This window comes from Lepidochelys kempii, chromosome 3 (assembly GCF_965140285.1).
Source record: "Lepidochelys kempii isolate rLepKem1 chromosome 3, rLepKem1.hap1, whole genome shotgun sequence".
Lineage (NCBI taxonomy): Eukaryota > Metazoa > Chordata > Testudines > Cheloniidae > Lepidochelys > Lepidochelys kempii.
In genome coordinates this window covers 189,152,472-189,172,034 of record NC_136382.1, presented here as the reverse complement: position 1 = coordinate 189,172,034, position 19,563 = coordinate 189,152,472, and the positions used below count along the sequence as shown (strand labels likewise).

Below are 19,563 nucleotides of genomic sequence, written 5' to 3'. Positions count from 1 at the left end.
CAGGAAGCCCTCCACCAGAGCAACTTACCTGGCAAAGTGGAAGCATTTATCCTGCTGGAGCAGGGTATCTCTGCAAATCAGTCATCTCTGCCGTCCATTCTGGATTACCTGCTTCACTTAAAGCACCAGGGCCTCACCTTCTCTTAGATCAAGGTTTATCTGGTAGCTATATCAGCCTTTCACCCTTGTCTCGAGGGTAGATCAATATTCTCACATGACATGACTATTAGGTTCCTGAAAGGCCTTGAAAGCCTCTTTCAGGTGGTTCGGGACTGGGACCCCGTCTCCCAATGGGACCTCAACCTGGTCCTCTCCAGGCTCATGGGCCTGCCCTCCGAGCATTTGGCTTCTTGTTGTGGAAGGTCACATTCCTTGTAGCTATTACCTTAGTGAGACGAGTGTCTGAGATTAGAGCTCTTACTTCGGAGCCCCCGTACACCATGTTCTACGAGGACAAGGTTCAGCTGCAGCCCCACCCAACCTTTCTGCCAATAGTGGTATCGCACTTCCATGTCAACTAGGATATTTTTCTTCTGGTGTTCTGTCCAAAGGCTCACTCGACCAGCGAGGAGAGGTGTCTGCATACCCTAGATGTCAGGCATTGCACTGGCTTTCTACTTAGAGCGCACCAACCCTTTCCGTAGATTGACTCAGCTCTGTATTGTGATAGCCGACAGGATTAAGGGTCTGGTGTCCTCACAGATGATTTCAATCTGGATCACCATGTGCATCCGTATCTGTTACGAGATAGCGCCCCCTCCAATAGCAAAGGCTCATTCGAGAAGGGTGCAAGCTTCTTTGGCTGCTTTCCTGGCGCAAGTCCCTATCCAGGACGTATGCAGGGCTGCAACGTTGTCCTCTGTGCACAGGTTCATGTCTCATTATGCCATCCGTCAGCAGGCCAGAAATGACGCTGGCTTTGGCAGAGTTGTGTTGCCATCGACACTTCCATGAACTCCGACCTGCCTCTGTTGGTACTGCTTGGGAGTCACCTACAAAGTAATAGACATGAGGAAGCACTCAAAGAAGAAAAGATGGTTACCTTCCGTAACTGTTGTTCTTTAAGATGTGTTGCTCATGTCCATTCCATGTCCACTCCTTCCCCTCTGTCAGAGTTCCGTCAGGAAGGAACTGAGGGAATGGTGTTCCGGCAGCGCTCCTTACACTGGTGCATACTCCAGAGGGCACCAGAGCCGGTATCCTACGGGATACCACTGAGGGAAAAACTTCTGGCACCAGTGCATTTGACAAGCACGCATGCCTACAATGGAATGGACATGAACTACACATCTCGAAGAACAACAGTTACGGAAGGTAACAGTCTTTTATTTGACCTCATGAGCAAGCACCTTGTTGGCACAGCCCAAAATAGCATCAGTAGCACTGTTTTAAAAGAACAGTGGTCAAAAATAAACTGGTTAATGAAGTATAAAGGAGTGATACATTTTTCATGGTTGCATGACAAAGTAGTATGATGGATTTAAATAGATATAGATATAGATAGGCATACAGAAAAAGCCATTTGGCAACATCAATGAAGCATACAAATAAGATCAAATGAACAGAGCATTAAAAAAAAAAAAACACCAAAGGGGAAGAATTTAACTATCTTTTTAAGGAACATCATTGAAAAATTACAATTAGTATTAAAATTAATTGGATTTTAAAATTTATCTGTGGGTTGTAATCCCTTGATGTTTCTTTTTTCTACTGAAATCGTTTGAATTCCCCAAAGATAAAGATAGCAATGATTATTAGAGGATTTATCTGTGTATGATGTAGGAAAATGTTTAAAAAAAAAATCAAAATGGAAAGCAACTGTTGCAAGTACCAGAAAATTATGCTATTAATTTAAGTGTCATCAGAGCACAAAAGATCACATTCCAGGACTATATGAAAATTATTAAAATACTGGAAATAATAATACTTAAGATGAAGATATTATACTCTTAGATCTGGTTAAGTGACTGACATTATTATATCACTTCAGGTATTATAAAAGTAACAAAATGCTTTTAAAGATAATAAGCGTTACATTTTGAGATTGGCAGTATCCACACTTTTCTGCTTAAGTGCTTTCCTACTTTAATATAATTTAATAACAGCAGAAAAAACTCCAACATTTTATTTCCAACTTATACCTTTTCTTTTTACAATATTTTCTCAGATACAAAAAACAATGAAATAATATGTGCCAAGAAAATATTCAGCAACCCCCATCATTTTGCTTCCTTTTGTCCAGCTGACAAAGGAAAAAAAATGGTAGATAAAAGTTACAATAAATAGATTTTCTATATAATATATTCCTAAAAGGAATATTTTTGTAAATAGTTATCACTATTTGTTAATTTGATTTTTTCTGTGAGACCCCAAGAACTTCCAGGCCAAAATGATATGTGAGATTTAAAATCATGTGACCTTTGTTACATATTATTGTCTTCCAAAATACATAATCCCTCATCCTCCATCTAGGGACACCTTTAGCATCACTGTTCTTTTCTCCATTTACTCCTCCTCCTTCCCTTGTTTCCCCCATCCACTTCTATTGTGTCAATAACCATCCCATCCAGATGATTCCCAAATCTACCTCCAAAGTATTCCCCTCTCTTCAGTCTCAAAAGTGCCAGTGCCTCTCTAAATTTGAGATGGCAGCAGGGTATCCCAGAGAAGTAAGTCTCTACACAGCAAAGAAAACCTGCGGCTGGCCTGTGCCAGCTGACTCGGGCTCACAGGGCTTGGGCTGTGGGGCTGTTTCATTGCTGTGTAGACTTCCTGGCTTGGGCTGGAGTCTGGGATCACCCCACCCCGCAGGTTCATAGAGCCTGGGCTCAAGCCCGAGCTCAGAAGTGTGCACAGCAATGTATAGCTCACAGCCCAAGGCTCATGGGCCAGCCACGGGTTTTTCTTTGCTGTGTAGACATACCCTATATCTTTCTACTTGATCCCTTTCCAATAGTCTCTCTCTAATTTCTTTGACAACTTTTGCTATTTTTCCTGGCTCCTAGGCTTGCAAGCTCATTCTCATCTTTGACTCGCCCCCCCCCCCCCTTCTTTCCCCATATCCAGTCACCATGTAGGTTTCTTTACTTCCTCTTTTAATATAGACAAAGTACATCTCTTACTCTTGATCACTACTCCAAAATTTTTATCCATGCCTTGATTCTCTTATATGGACTTTTGGAACCTTCTGCTCTCTGACTTGCCTATCTCTTTCCCTCTTTCACTTCTTCCCTCTTTGCATTATATCCCAGTCATCTTAGTGGGTCAGCCAAAGTGGAGATACAGAGACCAGCTTTGCATTTATCTAGTATGTGTTATATATAATTTCGCAAGATAAATACTTTCATTAGAATGATTGCACTTGGAGATGTTAAAAAAGAAAAAATTCTGCATTTTGTGTCTGAAATCATACCCAGACTGGAAATAGAAGAGCCATTTTTTTAAACTATTTAATTAAAATTCGCTAAATAATCTACGAAGGTTTTTTTTCCTAATGGACTGTTGATCAACATTATTAAATCCTTATGAAGAAATAGTTCTTCTCAGAGCCAAATTTATTTTTATAAAGTTGTCTAGGATCAAAACTACTATAGCAATATCTATTTGACTGAAACAAATATAAAAAAATGTGTTGAAAATGCATATGTTATTTGGAAATGCAGTTGTATAATTTAATTTACTAATTGGAAGAGTTTAAGGGTGTAAACTCTTAAAATCAACTGGAATTACTGTAGATTTAATTTTTTATCAATCTTTTGAAATTAAATATTTAAACGTTTACATTCTCATTGAAGGGATTGAGGGCTGAATTCTCCGGTCTGTTAAGCAGTGGAAATTGAATCTGCTATGCCTCTTCTGCAACTTTAATTTACCCAGGACTAGATAACTAAACATCACTCCCTTTCTCACAGACACAAACAGTGGAGAATTGAGACCTGAAACCATACTAGCAGGTCAGACTTTTTAAAAGGAAATAATTCCTTCTAGAAATCACATTTTGGGATTGAAATAAGCAATTTTCTGGCCACACAATTGTTTTTGAGACGCAAAGGATGCCTTTTATATTAAATCCATCTACAAAAGACTCTGACTACTGTTTGACTCTGAATAAAATCTTTTGAAAAGTTTAGTTTGGAGTGGGAATCGCTGCATAGGAGTCAAGAAGGCAAACTCATAAATTAACAGCAGATTATACTGAATTTTACTCACTCCTTACTTAGAATGCAGTTGTTATGAATATGTAATAAAAATACTTCCGGGTCTTAACATTGATTTCTGAAATTAATATTAGGTTTGAGAATGGCTACCAACTTCAAGAATGCTATACCTTAGATACATCAGAATATAACAAAAATGTATTAGAAAATTTAACAGTACTTTTTGAGTACATTAAAGTTATCAGCAGTTAATATTTGTGTGGACCATTAACAAATCAAAAAAAGCATTTTGAGTACTAACAGGAAAAATGTTGACCCTAGCACACTGCAGTGTATTTTACAGCGGGTTTTGTGCTAGATTTAAAAACTTTGAAATGCTGTCATTTTTTAAAAAGATCATTCTATATTGCTATTGGTAGAGTGCCATGTAACTTGTTAAAATTTTCTTTTTTCTTAGAGCTCCTTAATAGACATTTATAATCAGTTCTTGGCAGCATTAGAATCACTGAAAGAATTCTGGAATGCTATGGACGAAATTGATGAGAAGACTTGGGTACTTGAGCCAGAAAACCCCACACGGAGTGCCACAATGAGAAGAATTGCAATAGGTAGGAAAACAGGAGAAGGAATGAAGTATTTTTTTTTAAACAGAAGTGAAGTTGATTTTTTTGCTTTACTTAATAGAGAACAAGGAATAGGAAAAGAAAGGTTACACTTTAAAAAAAAACAAACTATTACTTGTTGTATAAAACTAACCTGAGGCAGAATATTGAATTTTTTGGGGAGAAAGTATAATTTTGTATTTTTAGTTTTACATTTAAAGTTCTGATATAAATATTTATAAATTACAAACACAAGTGTTGATGAATTCAAAACTGAGGACACATTTGTGATAATCCTATATAAGAGATATTTCAGTATAGGATTTTTAAATAGATTGTGTATAAAATGGATGTCCATTATAGAACAGAAGAAAAATTAGTTTACTTTTTAAAAGTTATTCACTACTAATTGTAATGTCAGAAAACTAAATTTTGTAATACATTTTAGGTTGTACTGTAAATATTTTTTTAATATGAAACTGTTTTTGGAAGGATGAAAGAACTGGAAATGCAGCTGTGGGAGAGGGGAAGAGGATAACAGCTGTGGGTTAAAAGGAAAAAAACAGAAGGTAGAGAGAAGATAAAAGGCATGGAATAAACTATAACTATATTAAATAATACAAAATATACCTGAATTAAGACTAAAGCACTCTGTGGCTCATCATCAGAATACATGGAATTACAGCCTTAATATGTAAAGAGTACCTTAGTTATTTGAAAAGTAGGCACTTACCACTGTCCGCAGTCAAAAATAGAGAAAAAATGTATCTTCGGAATGAGGACTCCGATTTTTAGCTTAGCATTTGTATAATTATATACTGCGATGTTGTTCAACTTCAGTCACAAGTGCCAGAAGTCTGATGATACATGATAGAACAAAAATAAAACAAATTTAAGTTCCTGAAAGTTGGAGGAATATTAACTAGATGCAAAGTAGGGAAACAACAGAAGTAGGCAGTACCCACTCTGAGACTGCAGCTTTATGCAAACAACTGTTGAGCTGATGGCTGAAATGATAGGTCACTCTTTCCCCTACTTGACAGCCCAGAGACTGCAGTGAGTCTGCTTTTGTGTAGCCAGCTCCTCTCCCTTCCAGTCCGGTTGGGCCCTCTCCCCTGTCTTTTCCTGATTCCTGAGAGTATGTCTATGCTGCAGTAAAACACCTGCAGCTGGCCTGGGTCAACTGACTTGGGCTTCAGGGCTAAAAAACTGCAATGTAAATGTTTGGGCTCTGGCTGGAGCTGGGACTCTGGCACCCTCCCCACTTGCGGTTTATCAGAGGACTTTAACTCACTGCCTAGATAAAACTTGTTTATACTGAACTAAAATTTGTAGTCATGAACACCATCAGTTCAGGAAAGCAGACTTCGACTCCCTCAGGGAACGGATGGCCAGGATCCCCTGGCGGACTAACTTGAAGGGAAAAGGAGTCCAGGAGAGCTGGCTGTATTTCAAGGAATCCCTGTTGAGGTTACAGGGACAAACCATCCCGATGAGTCGAAAGAATAGTAAATATGGCAGGCGACCAGCTTGGCTTAATGGTGAAATCCTAGCGGATCTTAAACATAAAAAAGAAGCTTACAAGAAGTGGAAGGTTGGACATATGACCAGGGAAGAGTATAAAAATATTGCTCGGGCATGTAGGAATGATATCAGGAGGGCCAAATCGCACCTGGAGCTGCAGCTAGCAAGAGATGTCAAGAGTAACAAGAAGGGTTTCTTCAGGTATGTTGGCAACAAGAAGAAAGCCAAGGAAAGTGTGGGCCCCTTACTGAATGAGGGAGGCAACCTAGTGACAGAGGATGTGGAAAAAGCTAATGTACTCAATGCTTTTTTTGCCTCTGTCTTCACTAACAAGGTCAGCTCCCAGACTGCTGCGCTGGGTATCACAAAATGGGGAAGAGATGGCCAGCCCTCTGTGGAGATAGAGGTGGTTAGGGACTATTTAGAAAAGCTGGACGTGCACAAGTCCATGGGGCCGGACGAGTTGCATCCGAGAGTGCTGAAGGAATTGGCGGCTGTGATTGCAGAGCCATTGGCCATTATCTTTGAAAACTCGTGGCGAACGGGGGAAGTCCCGGATGACTGGAAAAAGGCTAATGTAGTGCCAATCTTTAAAAAAGGGAAGAAGGAGGATCTAGGGAACTACAGGCCAGTCAGCCTCACCTCAGTCCCTGGAAAAATCATGGAGCAGGTCCTCAAAGAATCAATCCTGAAGCACTTGCATGAGAGGAAAGTGATCAGGAACAGCCAGCATGGATTCACCAAGGGAAGGTCATGCCTGACTAATCTAATTGCCTTTTATGATGAGATTACTGGTTCTGTGGATGAAGGGAAAGCAGTGGAAGTATTGTATCTTGACTTTAGCAAAGCTTTTGACACGGTCTCCCACAGTATTCTTGTCAGCAAGTTAAAGTAGTATGGGCTGGATGAATGCACTGTAAGGTGGGTAGAAAGCTGGCTAGATTGTCGGGCTCAACGGGTAGTGATCAATGGCTCCATGTCTAGTTGGCAGCCGGTATCAAGTGGAGTGCCCCAAGGGTCAGTCCTGGGGCTGGTTTTGTTCAATATCTTCATAAATGATCTGGAGGATGGTGTGGATTGCACTCTCAGCAAATTTGCGGATGATACTAAACTGGGAGGAGTGGTAGATACGCTGGAGGGGAGGGATAGGATACAGAAGGACCTAGACAAATGGGAGGATTGGGCCAAAAGAAATCTGATGAGGTTCAATAAGGATAAGTGCAGGGTCCTGCACTTAGGATGGAAGAATCCATTGCACCGCTACAGACTAGGGACCGAATGGCTAGGCAGCAGTTCTGCGGAAAAGGACCTAGGGGTGACAGTGGACGAGAAACTGGATGAGAGTCAGCAGTGTGCCCTTGTTGCCAAGAAGGCCAATGGCATTTTGGGATGTATAAGTAGGGGCATAGCGAGCAGATCGAGGGACGTGATCGTTCCCCTCTATTCGACATTGGTGAGGCCTCATCTGGAGTACTGTGTCCAGTTTTGGGCCCCACACTACAAGAAGGATGTGGATAAATTGGAGAGAGTCCAGCGAAGGGCAACAAAAATGATTAGGGGTCTAGAACACATGACTTATGAGGAGAGGCTGAGGGAGCTGGGATTGTTTAGCCTGCAGAAGAGAAGAATGAGGGGGGATTTGATAGCTGCTTTCAACTACCTGAAAGGGGGTTCCAAAGAGGATGGCTCTAGACTGTTCTCAATGGTAGCAGATGACAGAACGAGGAGTAATGGTCTCAAGTTGCAGTGGGGGAGGTTTAGATTGGATATTAGGAAAAACTTTTTCACTAAGAGGGTGGTGAAACACTGGAATGCGTTACCTCGGGAGGTGGTAGAATCTCCTTCCTTAGAGGTTTTTAAGGTCAGGCTTGACAAAGCCCTGGCTGGGATGATTTAACTGGGAATTGGTCCTGCTTCAAGCAGGGGGTTGGACTAGATGACCTTCAGGGGTCCCTTCCAACCCTGATATTCTATGATTCTATGATTCAGAATTCTAAGCCAAATAGCTTACTTTAGCCATCTAAAAGCTGTAACAATGTTCATAAAACTACAGGTGTGCTCAAAACAACTCATTTGAAAAACATAAGTACTTTCTCTATTTGCGGTTATAAAGGAAAGCTTTACACCTTCCATTTAAAATGCATTCTCTCTCATTTCAGGAAACAATGTTTCCATAAACTTAGAGGTAGATCCCAGGCACCCAACTATGCTTCCTGAATGTTACTTTCTTGGAGCAGACCACGGTAAGGTCTTTCATATATGAAATTTCATATACAAACTCATTTCTCAATCTTAGAAGCTAGGTCTGTTTTGACTTGTACCAGTAACTGCTTACAGACTTTTAAGGTAAACTTAATTTAGTGGTTTCAGGTCTGTCTTGTATTTAAGCAAAGTTTAAAATGTCAAAAAAGAAAAGGAGTACTTCTCCTTTTCTTTTTGCGGATACAGACTAACACGGCTGCTACTCTGAAACCTTTAAAATGTCAGTATCTCTTGCATATACTTACACAAAACAATACAAGAGTGAATTCACGGCATGCTGTTGTGCACTGTTAATGTGTTAAAGTCTGGCAAATTAAAATGCCACAAATTGAAGAATACTTTAAAAATACAAAAAGAAAAGGAGTACTTGTGGCACCTTAGAGACTAAGCAATTTATTTGAGCATAAGCTTTCATGATCTACAGATCACTTCATCGGATGTAGGAAGTACTCCTTTTCTTTTTGTGAATACAGACTAACACGGCTGCTACTCTGAAACCTTTAAAAATACAGTTATGAGAATAGTGACTAACTTGACAACTTATTTTTCTCCTGTAGGCACTGTAGAAGTCATTCAGCTGTAGGAGAGTAGCTAGATTGAGTTTTAGCTATTACACAGTCAATAGAATTGTTAATTACATTCTAGATACAGGGTCACATCCTGTCCTGACTTTTCCTACATTATATATGGGGATGATACATAAGCTGTTTTTCCCCCAGCTTGATTGTCTGATACCACGCTGAGTTTGCAAGGATAACAAAAACACAAAACACTTAATTCTTTTAAGTTCTGATTGAGTAAATGTATTCTGCAAGTTACTGAGAGAAAGGTGGAACCCTACAATATTTTTTTAGTCCTTTTCCAGCAGAATCACAATTCAGGAGATGCCCTGTGTCCTGCAGAGAATTATTCTGAAAGATAATTATCTGACCACATCTATGATTATTTTGCTTGTTTTTTTTTTTTTTATAAATAATCCACTGTAAATTCCCTAATGTCTTTCCCTCGATTTTCTATAGCTCCTGGCCATGAGGGGCAATCATACCTTTGGTGTACAATGTCCCAAAACTTAGTGCTATTATCATTATATATGACTTTTCAAATATGATAACTGCGAGCCAGATTTGTAAATGTATTAAGATGCCTAGTGGGATTTCAAATGCATTGGCACCTATCTGCATATTTAGGTGTCTAAATACCTTTAAAAAATCTAGTTGTAAGTGCTGAAATGCGGGGGAAGTCTCTTCCTGTGAGTAATGTAAATATGTGTAACTTTGTAGTGGTAAATCCTTTGAGAACGAAGCTGAACAACAACATGCACTTGTGGTAAGTGTTTTCACTAATACAACTTTAGTTTAAAATCTGCATTTTGCAGTTCCATGTGTTAAAGTCTCTTTCCTCTACTTGCAGGGATCCAGATATCACCCTATTACAAAATTTGAAAGAAGTTTTAGAAACTGATTTTCCTTCTCGTGCTGTGCTAGAAAAGACTGTAAGTGTAGTTTTTTGTTGATGCTCAGTCTTTATTTCTGAATACTATAGGCCGATGAAAATTAAATTGTCACCTTATAACTGCCAGCAAAAATAAGAGTCGCAAAGGATGTAATTGGATTAGTAATTTGTAAAAAAGGCTTCTGAACATCAAGCAACAATTGTTCGCTTATTAACAAATAGTAATAAGTACACACTTTCCTATGGTCTCCACAGCATTAAGGTGATTAATTACAGGCATCAACATTAAAAGGGGAGGAGAAAGTTCCATAGTACTAATAGGGTGGAAAATCCAAACATTCTGTTATGGATATTGATGATTTAGAACTCTAATTATGGAGGTAGATCTGCCTAGAGGGGCAAGAGGCCATCCAAATAAGGGTGCTGCATCTTCGAGTAGTGTCTCTGTGGGTGCTCCTCTGTCGGCGTGCTTGTGTTCCTGTGCTGCTGATCGGACAACTTTGGTAGCAGTCAGTTTCACCCACGCATGCGCTGCTCCCCTCCTGCCACAAGGCTAGCCAGCATGCGTGGGCAGTGCCTCTTCAATTCCTTCTCAATCGTCCTTGGCTAGAAACAGAACTAGAGCTGGCCATTCATGGATTGTTAACTCTCTTAGAATTGCTAATTTTAGCTTCTGTTGAAGCCCTTTTTCTTTCTTTGCTTCATTACATTTTATTTTGGCCATTGCCTAGAAGAAAAGAAAAGGACTTTGTCTTTTGTTGACCCCCTGTCGGGGGGGCCTGGACAAGGATATGCCTGGTTCTCTGGGCTTCAAAAAGTGCCTCAGGTACAAGGGATCTATCCCAGTTACCGATGGACATTCACAGTGCATTTGCTGTCTGGGGAGAGAAACACATTCCACAGAAATGTCCAGCAACTGAAGCCCACATCCAGGAAGGACAGAGAACTGGGGCTCAAATTCCTACTCATGGAGTCAGTCCTTTAACCCTGGAGTCTTGGTGGCAACTGTCCACTTGGAAGGGAGGTGAGCTGAGAGAGATGCCTGTGAGCCACTCATGTAAAGCCTCTTAGAAAAGGTCCGTGAGTCCCCATAGCGAGTCGTGATCGAGCCAAAAATGATCCCTGTCTCGGTCAGTATCTTCAGTACCAGTGGAACCAAATCTGTCTAAATCTGGTACCCACAGCATGTGTGGTACTGAACCGACAGGGCAACTCAGAATGCCTAGAGACCCAATGGGTGCAGGCAAAGAAGCAACGGTCCCGTGTGGGCATGAGAAACATAGCCTTCCCTGGGGCGGATCTTCTTTGTCAGTCCAGTCATCAATACCCATACTGCCAGAATACCGCGTTCACCCAGAGCCCTGGGCTCACCGATGATCTCCTGCCATGCACCCCCCTTTTCGTTGTCTGAATCAGAAAGTGAGCAAGAGGACCTAGCTTCCCAACGCCCTTCTCACCCGCCATACAGAACCCAGTTTCACTATGGACCAGTTTCACCTGGTGGCATACCACCCTTCTGACCCACAACATCCCTAGCATAGGCAACTGTGGTACCAACCACTGCGCCCCTTCCCATCACAGTGGCTGTACTGGGACCTCGGCAGGCCCAAAGGCAACAGGCCTCCATCACTGATGGTATGGCATACCAACAGCTGCGGAAGTACCCTCCTTCAGCTGCTGCTTCAAGGGCCTCTGAACTCCCCGAGCAGGCAAGGGAGGAACTGGAGGCCAAAGTCGAAGAGGAAGTCACTCCTCCAGCCCACTTCTCATCATTATCACCAGATGAGACTGTGATGCCCCCTTCGCCATCTATGGCAGATGACTGTAAGCTGTTCCAGGACTTGGCACAGAGGGTGACAGAGGCCTTTACAAGAGGTGTCTGAGTTGCGCCACTAGCTGGTGGACATTCTGCATTCCTCCACTTCCTCCAGAGTGCTCCTTCCCTATTAATGAGGCTCTACTGGATTCTGCCAAGGTGATATGGTAGGCCTCTGCATCCATCCCACCAACTTGTAAGAGGGTGGACAAGAAATATGTGCCAGCAAAGGACACAGAATTCCTGTTCTCACACTTGCCTCCCAATTTGATCATTGTGGATGCAGTTAACTCTAAAGGCTGCCAAAACCACTTTAAGTCCACCCCTTATACCAGGACTGGGAGCACCTGGACCTGTTTTGCAGTAAGGCCCACGCCTCAGCCACCCTTCAATTCAAAGTGGTGAACTATCAAGCCTTCTGGGCTAAATATGACTCAGAACTATGTGAAATGTAGTTATTTTATTGAAATATTGAATAGCTCCCCCGTTCTCACAAGGACCAATTTAAGGCCTTGGTTAAAAAGGGCCAGCTGGTGACAAAGTGTCACTCCAGTATGCATTTGATGGTGGCACGTTCTATTTTGTCTGCATTGTGATGAGACAGGCCTCGTGACTTCATCTCTTTGACTTCCCCAAGGAGGTCCAAACGACGGTGGAGGACTTCCCTTTTTAGGGGACAAAATTATTTGCTGAAAAGACAGATGCCTCCCTCCACATGTTAAAAGATTTGAGGGCCACTCTTCAATCCCTTGGGATTTATACACCTGGATACAAAAGAAAGTACAGTACTCATCTCAGTAGTCACAATATCCATCTCAATATACACAAAGATCGCATGAACCTCAGAGGAAGAAGCCCAAGTTCTCCAGATGAAAGACGATGGGATCTCAGCAAACTTCCTCTCAGCCCTCCACCTCGAAGAAATAGTTTTGACATGCTGATTGAGGTGCCCATAGAACTGTCCCCTCATTTCACAGTGGAAAACACCCATCCCTTTGGAGATCATCTCGCCCCGTTCCACAGAATCTGGGAATGGATAACTTCCAACAAATGAGTGTTGGAGATCATCTGAGATGGCTACTCCACCCATTTCTCCTCCCTCTCCCCCTCCCAAAAACCCCTCCCCATCCCTTCTCAGGGGCCCTTCTCATAAGAGCTTTCTATGTCAGGAGATAAACCATCTCCTCAGTGTAGAAGCCATAGTGCGAGTATCCACACATGTAAGGGGCAGAGGCTTCTAATTTTGTTACTTCCTGGAGACCCATACTGGACCTCAGAGCGCTCAAAAAGTTTATCAAGGCTCAGAAATTCAAGATGGTCATGTTATTATCATTCGTTATCGTTAGAAAAAGGAGACTGGTTCTCGGCCCTTAACCTCCAAGATGCTTATTTTCACATCTTGATCATATTGAGCCACAGACGTTACCTCAGGTTCATATTAGGTCAAGACCACTACCAATACAGAGTACTCCCTTTCGGCCTTTCATTGGCCCCAAGAGTATTCTTCAAGGTCCTTTTGGTAGTGGCGGCCCATTTATGCTCTCAAGGCATCATGATTTATCATTACCTGGACTGCCTTCTCAGGGTATGGTCCTTTACAGAGTCCCAGCAAGTCACTGAGACCACACTAGACCTGTTTCAGAATCTGGGTCTACAGATAGATAAACAAAAATCTACATTAATACCGGTAGAGAGACTAGAATTCATAGGAGCCGACCTTGACTCCATTCCTCCCACATCACAGATTTCTCAGTCTCTCCTCGTGATAGACAGTACAATCCATCCCCCAAATTTTGGCCAAACATTGCCTCCAGCTCCTGGGCCACATGGCCATGAGCACATTGGTTATTGCTCATCCCAAACTATGCATGAGATGTCTCCAAGCATGCTTTTGGTTCAGTTTACAGGCCGAACAAAGACAACATACGCAAACTACTATCAGTGCCCACCAGGGTCAAGCAATACTCATGTAAACGTCTGTACAGGAATCCTGTTTGTTCAGTCTTCCCCATCTCTACTCCTAACCGCACACATCTCAATGGTCGCACAATACAGGAAAAATGGACTCCAGGTGAGAGATGCCTCCACATCAACATGTGGACTTGCTTCCTCCTGCTGATCAAAGACATGCACAAAAGGGTCATGACGGATAATATGGCCTGCATGTATTACACAAACCAGGGAGACACCAGGGCTCATTCCCTGTCTGTAGAACACTAAAACTATGGAACTGATGCATCTCCCATAGTATCTTAATATCAGCTGCCTACTTATCAGGAATACACAACATGACGGCAGACAGTCTCAGCCCCAAATTCCCACATGACCACGAACGGGGGAGAGATTCGGTGGTACTCCACAATATATTCTGACAGTGGGGGATACCGGTAATAGACCTATTCACTACTTACCAGAACAAGCAGTGCCCACAGTACTGCTCTAGAGTGGGGATCGGACGACATTCCATGGAAGATGCCCTCCTCCGTCCATGGGACAAAGGCCTTCTTTACGCTTTTCCCCCATTTTGTCTAATATTGAAAGTCCTGTTGAAAGTGAAGAGAGCGCAAACATACTGATTTCTCCCACTTGGCCCAGACAGATGTGGTACCCTTGCCTGTCACAGCTGGCATTATGTCCACTGCTGACTCTTCGAATCACTCCTGATCTTCTGTCTCTGAAAGAGACATGCACTCTCCATCCCAACCTGTGGATTCTGTGTCTCGAAGTCTGGCTCCTTCATGGTTCCAGCACGTAGAGACATCTTGCTCTGAGGAGGTATAGGACGTGTTATTGCACAGTAGGAAAGGAGCTACTTGCCATACCTATCTACAAAAATGAAAGAGATTCCAGATCCCAAAAGTGTCATGCCTAATATATCCACCCTACCAGTGATCCTGGACTACCTTTTGAGTCTCAAGAAATCAGGACTCTCTATTGGTTCACATAGCAGCAATTGCAACCTTCCTTCCGCAGACAGAAGGATATTCAATCTTCTCCCATCTGACTATGAAGAAGTTTATCAAATGCATAGCAAACTTCTTCCCACAACCCAGACTTCCAATGCCTCAATAGGATCGCAACCTACTATTAAAAGGTCTGACTAGGCCACCATTTGAACCCATGGCCACTTGTTCATTAACTCACCTTACCATGAAGATGGTGTTTCTCATCGTCATCACCTCTGCAAGAAGGATTGGGGAAATAGCAGTTCCAGTGGCGCATTCCCCTTTCACTGGGTTCTTCCCTGACAAGGTCATGCTTAGACCACATCTGAAATTCACTCCCAACGTGACTTCTGCATTTCACATAAATTAGCTTATTTAGCTTCCAGCCTTTTATCCCAAACCTCATCAGGATAAAAAGAGCCTTCAGAAAATTCTCCTCTCCATTGCAGATAGGTCAAAAGGCACAGTGATTTCATCTCACTGACTCTCTAAGTGCGTCTTGGACTGTATTAAATTCTGTTACCAATTGCATAATGTAACTCCCCCCGTCTTCAATACGCATGCATTCTACAAGGTCGGTCTCCTTATCCTTCGCCCAGGATATCCCTATATCAGAAATCTGAAGAGCAGTTACCTGGGCATCTGCACACACCTTTACAGAACACTATGGTATCCTGGGGATTTGGCTTCAGACTCCAAATTTGGTGCCACAGTACTATCATCGATATCAGACTCGATTCCAAAGTCACAATCTCCAGTGGTGGGCACTGCTCAGGAATCACCTACAGTGGAGCCACCCATAGGGACACCTCTCGAAGAAGTTACCTTGTGCAATAACAATGGTTTTTCAAGATGTGTGCACTGCTGGGAGCTCCATGACCTATCCTCCTCCCCTCTATTTTGGAGTCCTCGTAGTTGACTGTGCGGTAGAGAAGTAACTGAGGAGAGATTGCTCACGCATGCTGGCTAGCCTAGTGGCAGGCCGGGAGCGACGCATGTGCGGGTGGGACAGACTACTACCAAAGCTCTCTGATCAGCAGCCACAGACAACCTACAAAAAGAAAAGGAGTACTTGTGGCACCTTAGAGTAACAACTTTATTTGAGCATAAGCTTTCATGAGCTACAGCTCACTTCATCTGATGAAGTGAACTGTAGCTCACGAAAGCTTATTCTCAAATAAATTTGTCAGTCTCTAAGGTGCCACAAGTACTTCTTTTCTTTTTGCAGATACAGACTAACACGGCTGCTACTTGACAACCTACAGTGGAGCATCCACAGGAGGACACATCTCAAGGAACCAGTGTTACTGCACAAGGTGAGTACCTTCTTTAATGGAATTAATCACAATACAGTAACTCCTCACTTAACGTAGTTATGTTTCTGAAAAATGTGACTTTAAGCGAAACGATGTTAAGCGACTCCAATTTCCCCATAAGAATTAATGTAAATAGAGGGGGGTTAGGTTCCAGGGAAATTTTTTTTGTCAGACAAAAGGCATTATATACATTTTAAACAAGCAGTTTAACACAGGTAGCCTGATATGTTTTAAAAACAATTTTAAACAAGCAATTTAATACAGGTATTAAACAGGCTGGCAGCACAACTATCAGCTCCCCTACGTGCCCTCCGACCCCCTCAGCGCCTCCGGCCTGCCGGCAGACCCCGTGAATCAGCGCCATCCCACCACCTCCTGCCTACAGCAATCAGCTGTCTTGCGGCGTGCAGGAGGCGGTGGGGAGGCTGCGCACCATATCCTCGCTACTCCCCCCAGCCTCCTGAACGCCGCAAGGCAGCTGATTGCTGCGGGCAGGAGGTGGGCACTGATCCACGGGGTCTGCCGGCGGGCGGGAAGTGCTGCGCGGGGGGCTGCCAGCTGTGGACAAAGCAGGCGGCCAAAGGATGTTCTAGGGGAGCACTGCACAACTGCAAATGAGCATGCAATACCCAGGCTCAACGGGTAGTGATCAATGGCTCCATATCTAGTTGGCAGCCGGTATCAAGTGGAGTACCCCAAGGGTCGGTCCTGGGGCCGGTTTTGTTCAATATCTTCATAAATGATCTGGAGGATGGTGTGGATTGCACTCTCAGCAAATTTGCGGATGATACTAAACTGGGAGGAGTGGTAGATACGCTGGAGGGGAGGGATAGGATACAGAAAGACCTAGACAAATTGGAGGATTGGGCCAAAAGAAATCTGATGAGGTTCAATAAGGATAAGTGCAGGGTCCTGCACTTAGGACGGAAGAATCCAATGCACCACTACAGACTAGGGACCGAATGGCTAGGCAGCAGTTCTGCGGAAAAGGACCTAGGGGTGACAGTGGACGATAAGCTGGATATGAGTCAGCAGTGTGCCCTTGTTGCCAAGAAGGCCAATGGCATTTTGGGATGTATAAGTAGGGGCATAGCGAGCAGATCGAGGGACGTGATCGTTCCCCTCTATTCGACATTGGTGAGGCCTCATCTGGAGTACTGTGTCCAGTTTTGGGCCCCACACTTCAAGAAGGATGTGGATAAATTGGAGAGAGTCCAGCGAAGGGCAACAAAAATGATTAGGGGACTGGAACACATGACTTATGAGGAGAGGCTGAGGGAGCTGGGATTGTTTAGCCTGCAGAAGAGAAGAATGAGGGGGGATTTGATAGCTGCTTTCAACTACCTGAAAGGGGGTTCCAAAGAGGATGGCTCTAGACTGTTCTCAATGGTAGCAGATGACAGAACGAGGAGTAATGGTCTCAAGTTGCAGTGGGGGAGGTTTAGATTGGATATTAGGAAAAACTTTTTCACTAAGAGGGTGGTGAAACACTGGAATGCGTTACCTCGGGAGGTGGTAGAATCTCCTTCCTTAGAGGTTTTTAAGGTCAGGCTTGACAAAGCCCTGGCTGGGATGATTTAACTGGGAATTGGTCCTGCTTTGAGCAGGGGGTTGGACTAGATGACCTTCTGGGGTCCCTTCCAACCCTGATATTCTATGATTCTATGTTCTGTAATGGAGCAGGGATGTAAGATGGAAACAAAGTTAAGCAATAGGACATTAAGTGAGGAGTTATTGTACTATAATTCTGGATTGAGTGTGGCTCTCACGTATGAAATTTGACAGTTCTTAAATTAAAAGCTAATATCTGACTGTGAGGCCTTCTGTCTAATACAGTGAAAGTTCACTGTAGTTAAAAGCATGAGGACTGTCTGAAATAATTAAGTTAAACTGCATATCAGTCAACAGTGGACATTGTTTTTAGGTGCATGAAATCATGCTAGGACAAAAATGAACCTTTTGCTGAATTATCAAATCTCTCAGGACAGGTAGGGCTCCTCAGTCTGGAGAAGGAAAACTGATCTGAAACCCTCATCTATGGGTTAAATAAAGCCTAGTTTGGGCAGCAGGAAAAGCAGTACCACCTCTTATTCGTCCACCTGGTCTATAGCAATAAGATGGGGAGAGTTTGGGCATTCAACTGAGGAAAGGCCCTCTCACTGTGGTACATGTCAGGGACACCAATTAATACACTGTAGTTTCTGGCACAGGGTGACTACATGGGTGCAAACAATGTTTTTCTTTTTGGTGAGTTACCAAAGGGCAGTAGTAGATATTAGCAAGGGCTAATGCTAATGGTGAGAGGGCATCTTAGCCCTACGCCAGAAGTTCACGCACCTTAAGCCTGGCAGCCCCAGCATCTGAGCTGGGGATTTCCGGCAGTCAGTGTCTGAACAGTCCTGTAGAGGGTCAGGGGACTACCACTTAGAATGAAGAGTCAGTGAATAGCAACAACCTGCACAGCCAAAGAATTCCCATATAAGTAGCAACACTGAATGTACCCTGACAAAGGTCTGGAAGTAGCTGATATGATCGTAAGGAGAGTATTTATGTTCTATACCTGCAGAAGACACAGTGAATGGGAACACAGTGAGGGAACTGGGCTTAGATTGTAAACTCTTCTGTGGTAACAAAAGCAGGTGTAATGGAGTCAGGAGGGTAGTGAGAGGAGAGCTGAGAAAGAACAATGATTGAAATTATTAGAGTAAGTGACCGACTGATGGCTGTATAGATCCAAATTAAGGAGCATATTCTGTTTGTGATATCAGTGTATGCACCTCAAGAAAGATGCAATGAAGCAGAGTTTCCCCTAAGACTTGCAAGCACTAGTGGACAGAGCTGTGCCATACGAGATGTTGGGTGACTTGAGTTATGGAAGAGACCAGCAAAAACAGAAGGGGTAATGTGCTTAGGAAATTCCTGTCTAGGCACTATGGAATGAGGAAGGGAAACTATTACTAGACCATATGTAATGTCAATCAATGGATGATATCCAGTCCATGGTTCCAAAAGAAGATGAGTCATTTGGTCACGTACATCAGTAGTGGAAACAAAGTTGGTATTAGCTGAAGAATGGAACTACCTCAAAAGAACATGGATTGCAGCAGCGGAAGAGATTTGTGGCTGATGCAGATGGGGAAAACAGAGGAAAAGAAACTATAGACTGAAGTGCAGGTAGTTACCCAAAACAAAAAAATAGAGCCTAATGAAAAAACAAATTAATACACTGAGTGTAAATGAAAGTGACTAGAATGAGGGAAAGCGAGCTGCCAAACAGGCAGTGAAGAAAGCCAAAAAGAATGCCATACATGACTTGTACGCCAAGCTTGTAAACCATCCACAGCTGGCTGGCCAAAAGATCTGTAGCTTGGCAAAAAATGACCACACCCCACTTTAAGTGTTGGGGGGAGAGAGGGACTGTTGTGTAGTTTGCTGGAGAAACCACTGGCAAAAAAATCTACAGCATGGCAAAAATGGCCACACCACACA

General features: G+C 43.0%; 1 protein-coding gene across 6 annotated transcripts in view; it reads left to right on the top strand.

Moving 5' to 3' along the window:
- FANCL (FA complementation group L) overlaps positions 1-19,563 on the top strand; it is a 97,437-nt gene that overhangs the window by 65,315 nt on the left and 12,559 nt on the right. For 2 of the 6 annotated variants that reach the window (XR_012158290.2, XR_012158291.2), the window contains exons 8-12: positions 4,615-4,765; positions 8,443-8,526; positions 9,826-9,871; positions 9,956-10,037; positions 15,987-16,074. Coding sequence is in view for 2 of the 6 variants with exons in the window: in XM_073339351.2 (XP_073195452.1) it covers positions 4,615-4,765; positions 8,443-8,526; positions 9,826-9,871; positions 9,956-10,037 (363 nt within the window). In the remaining 4 variants the exon portion in view is untranslated. The remainder of the gene's footprint in view (positions 1-4,614; positions 4,766-8,442; positions 8,527-9,825; positions 9,872-9,955; positions 10,038-15,986; positions 16,075-19,563) is intronic. The other 4 variants (XR_012158289.2, XM_073339351.2, XR_012158292.2 and 1 more) reach the window with 3 other exon arrangements.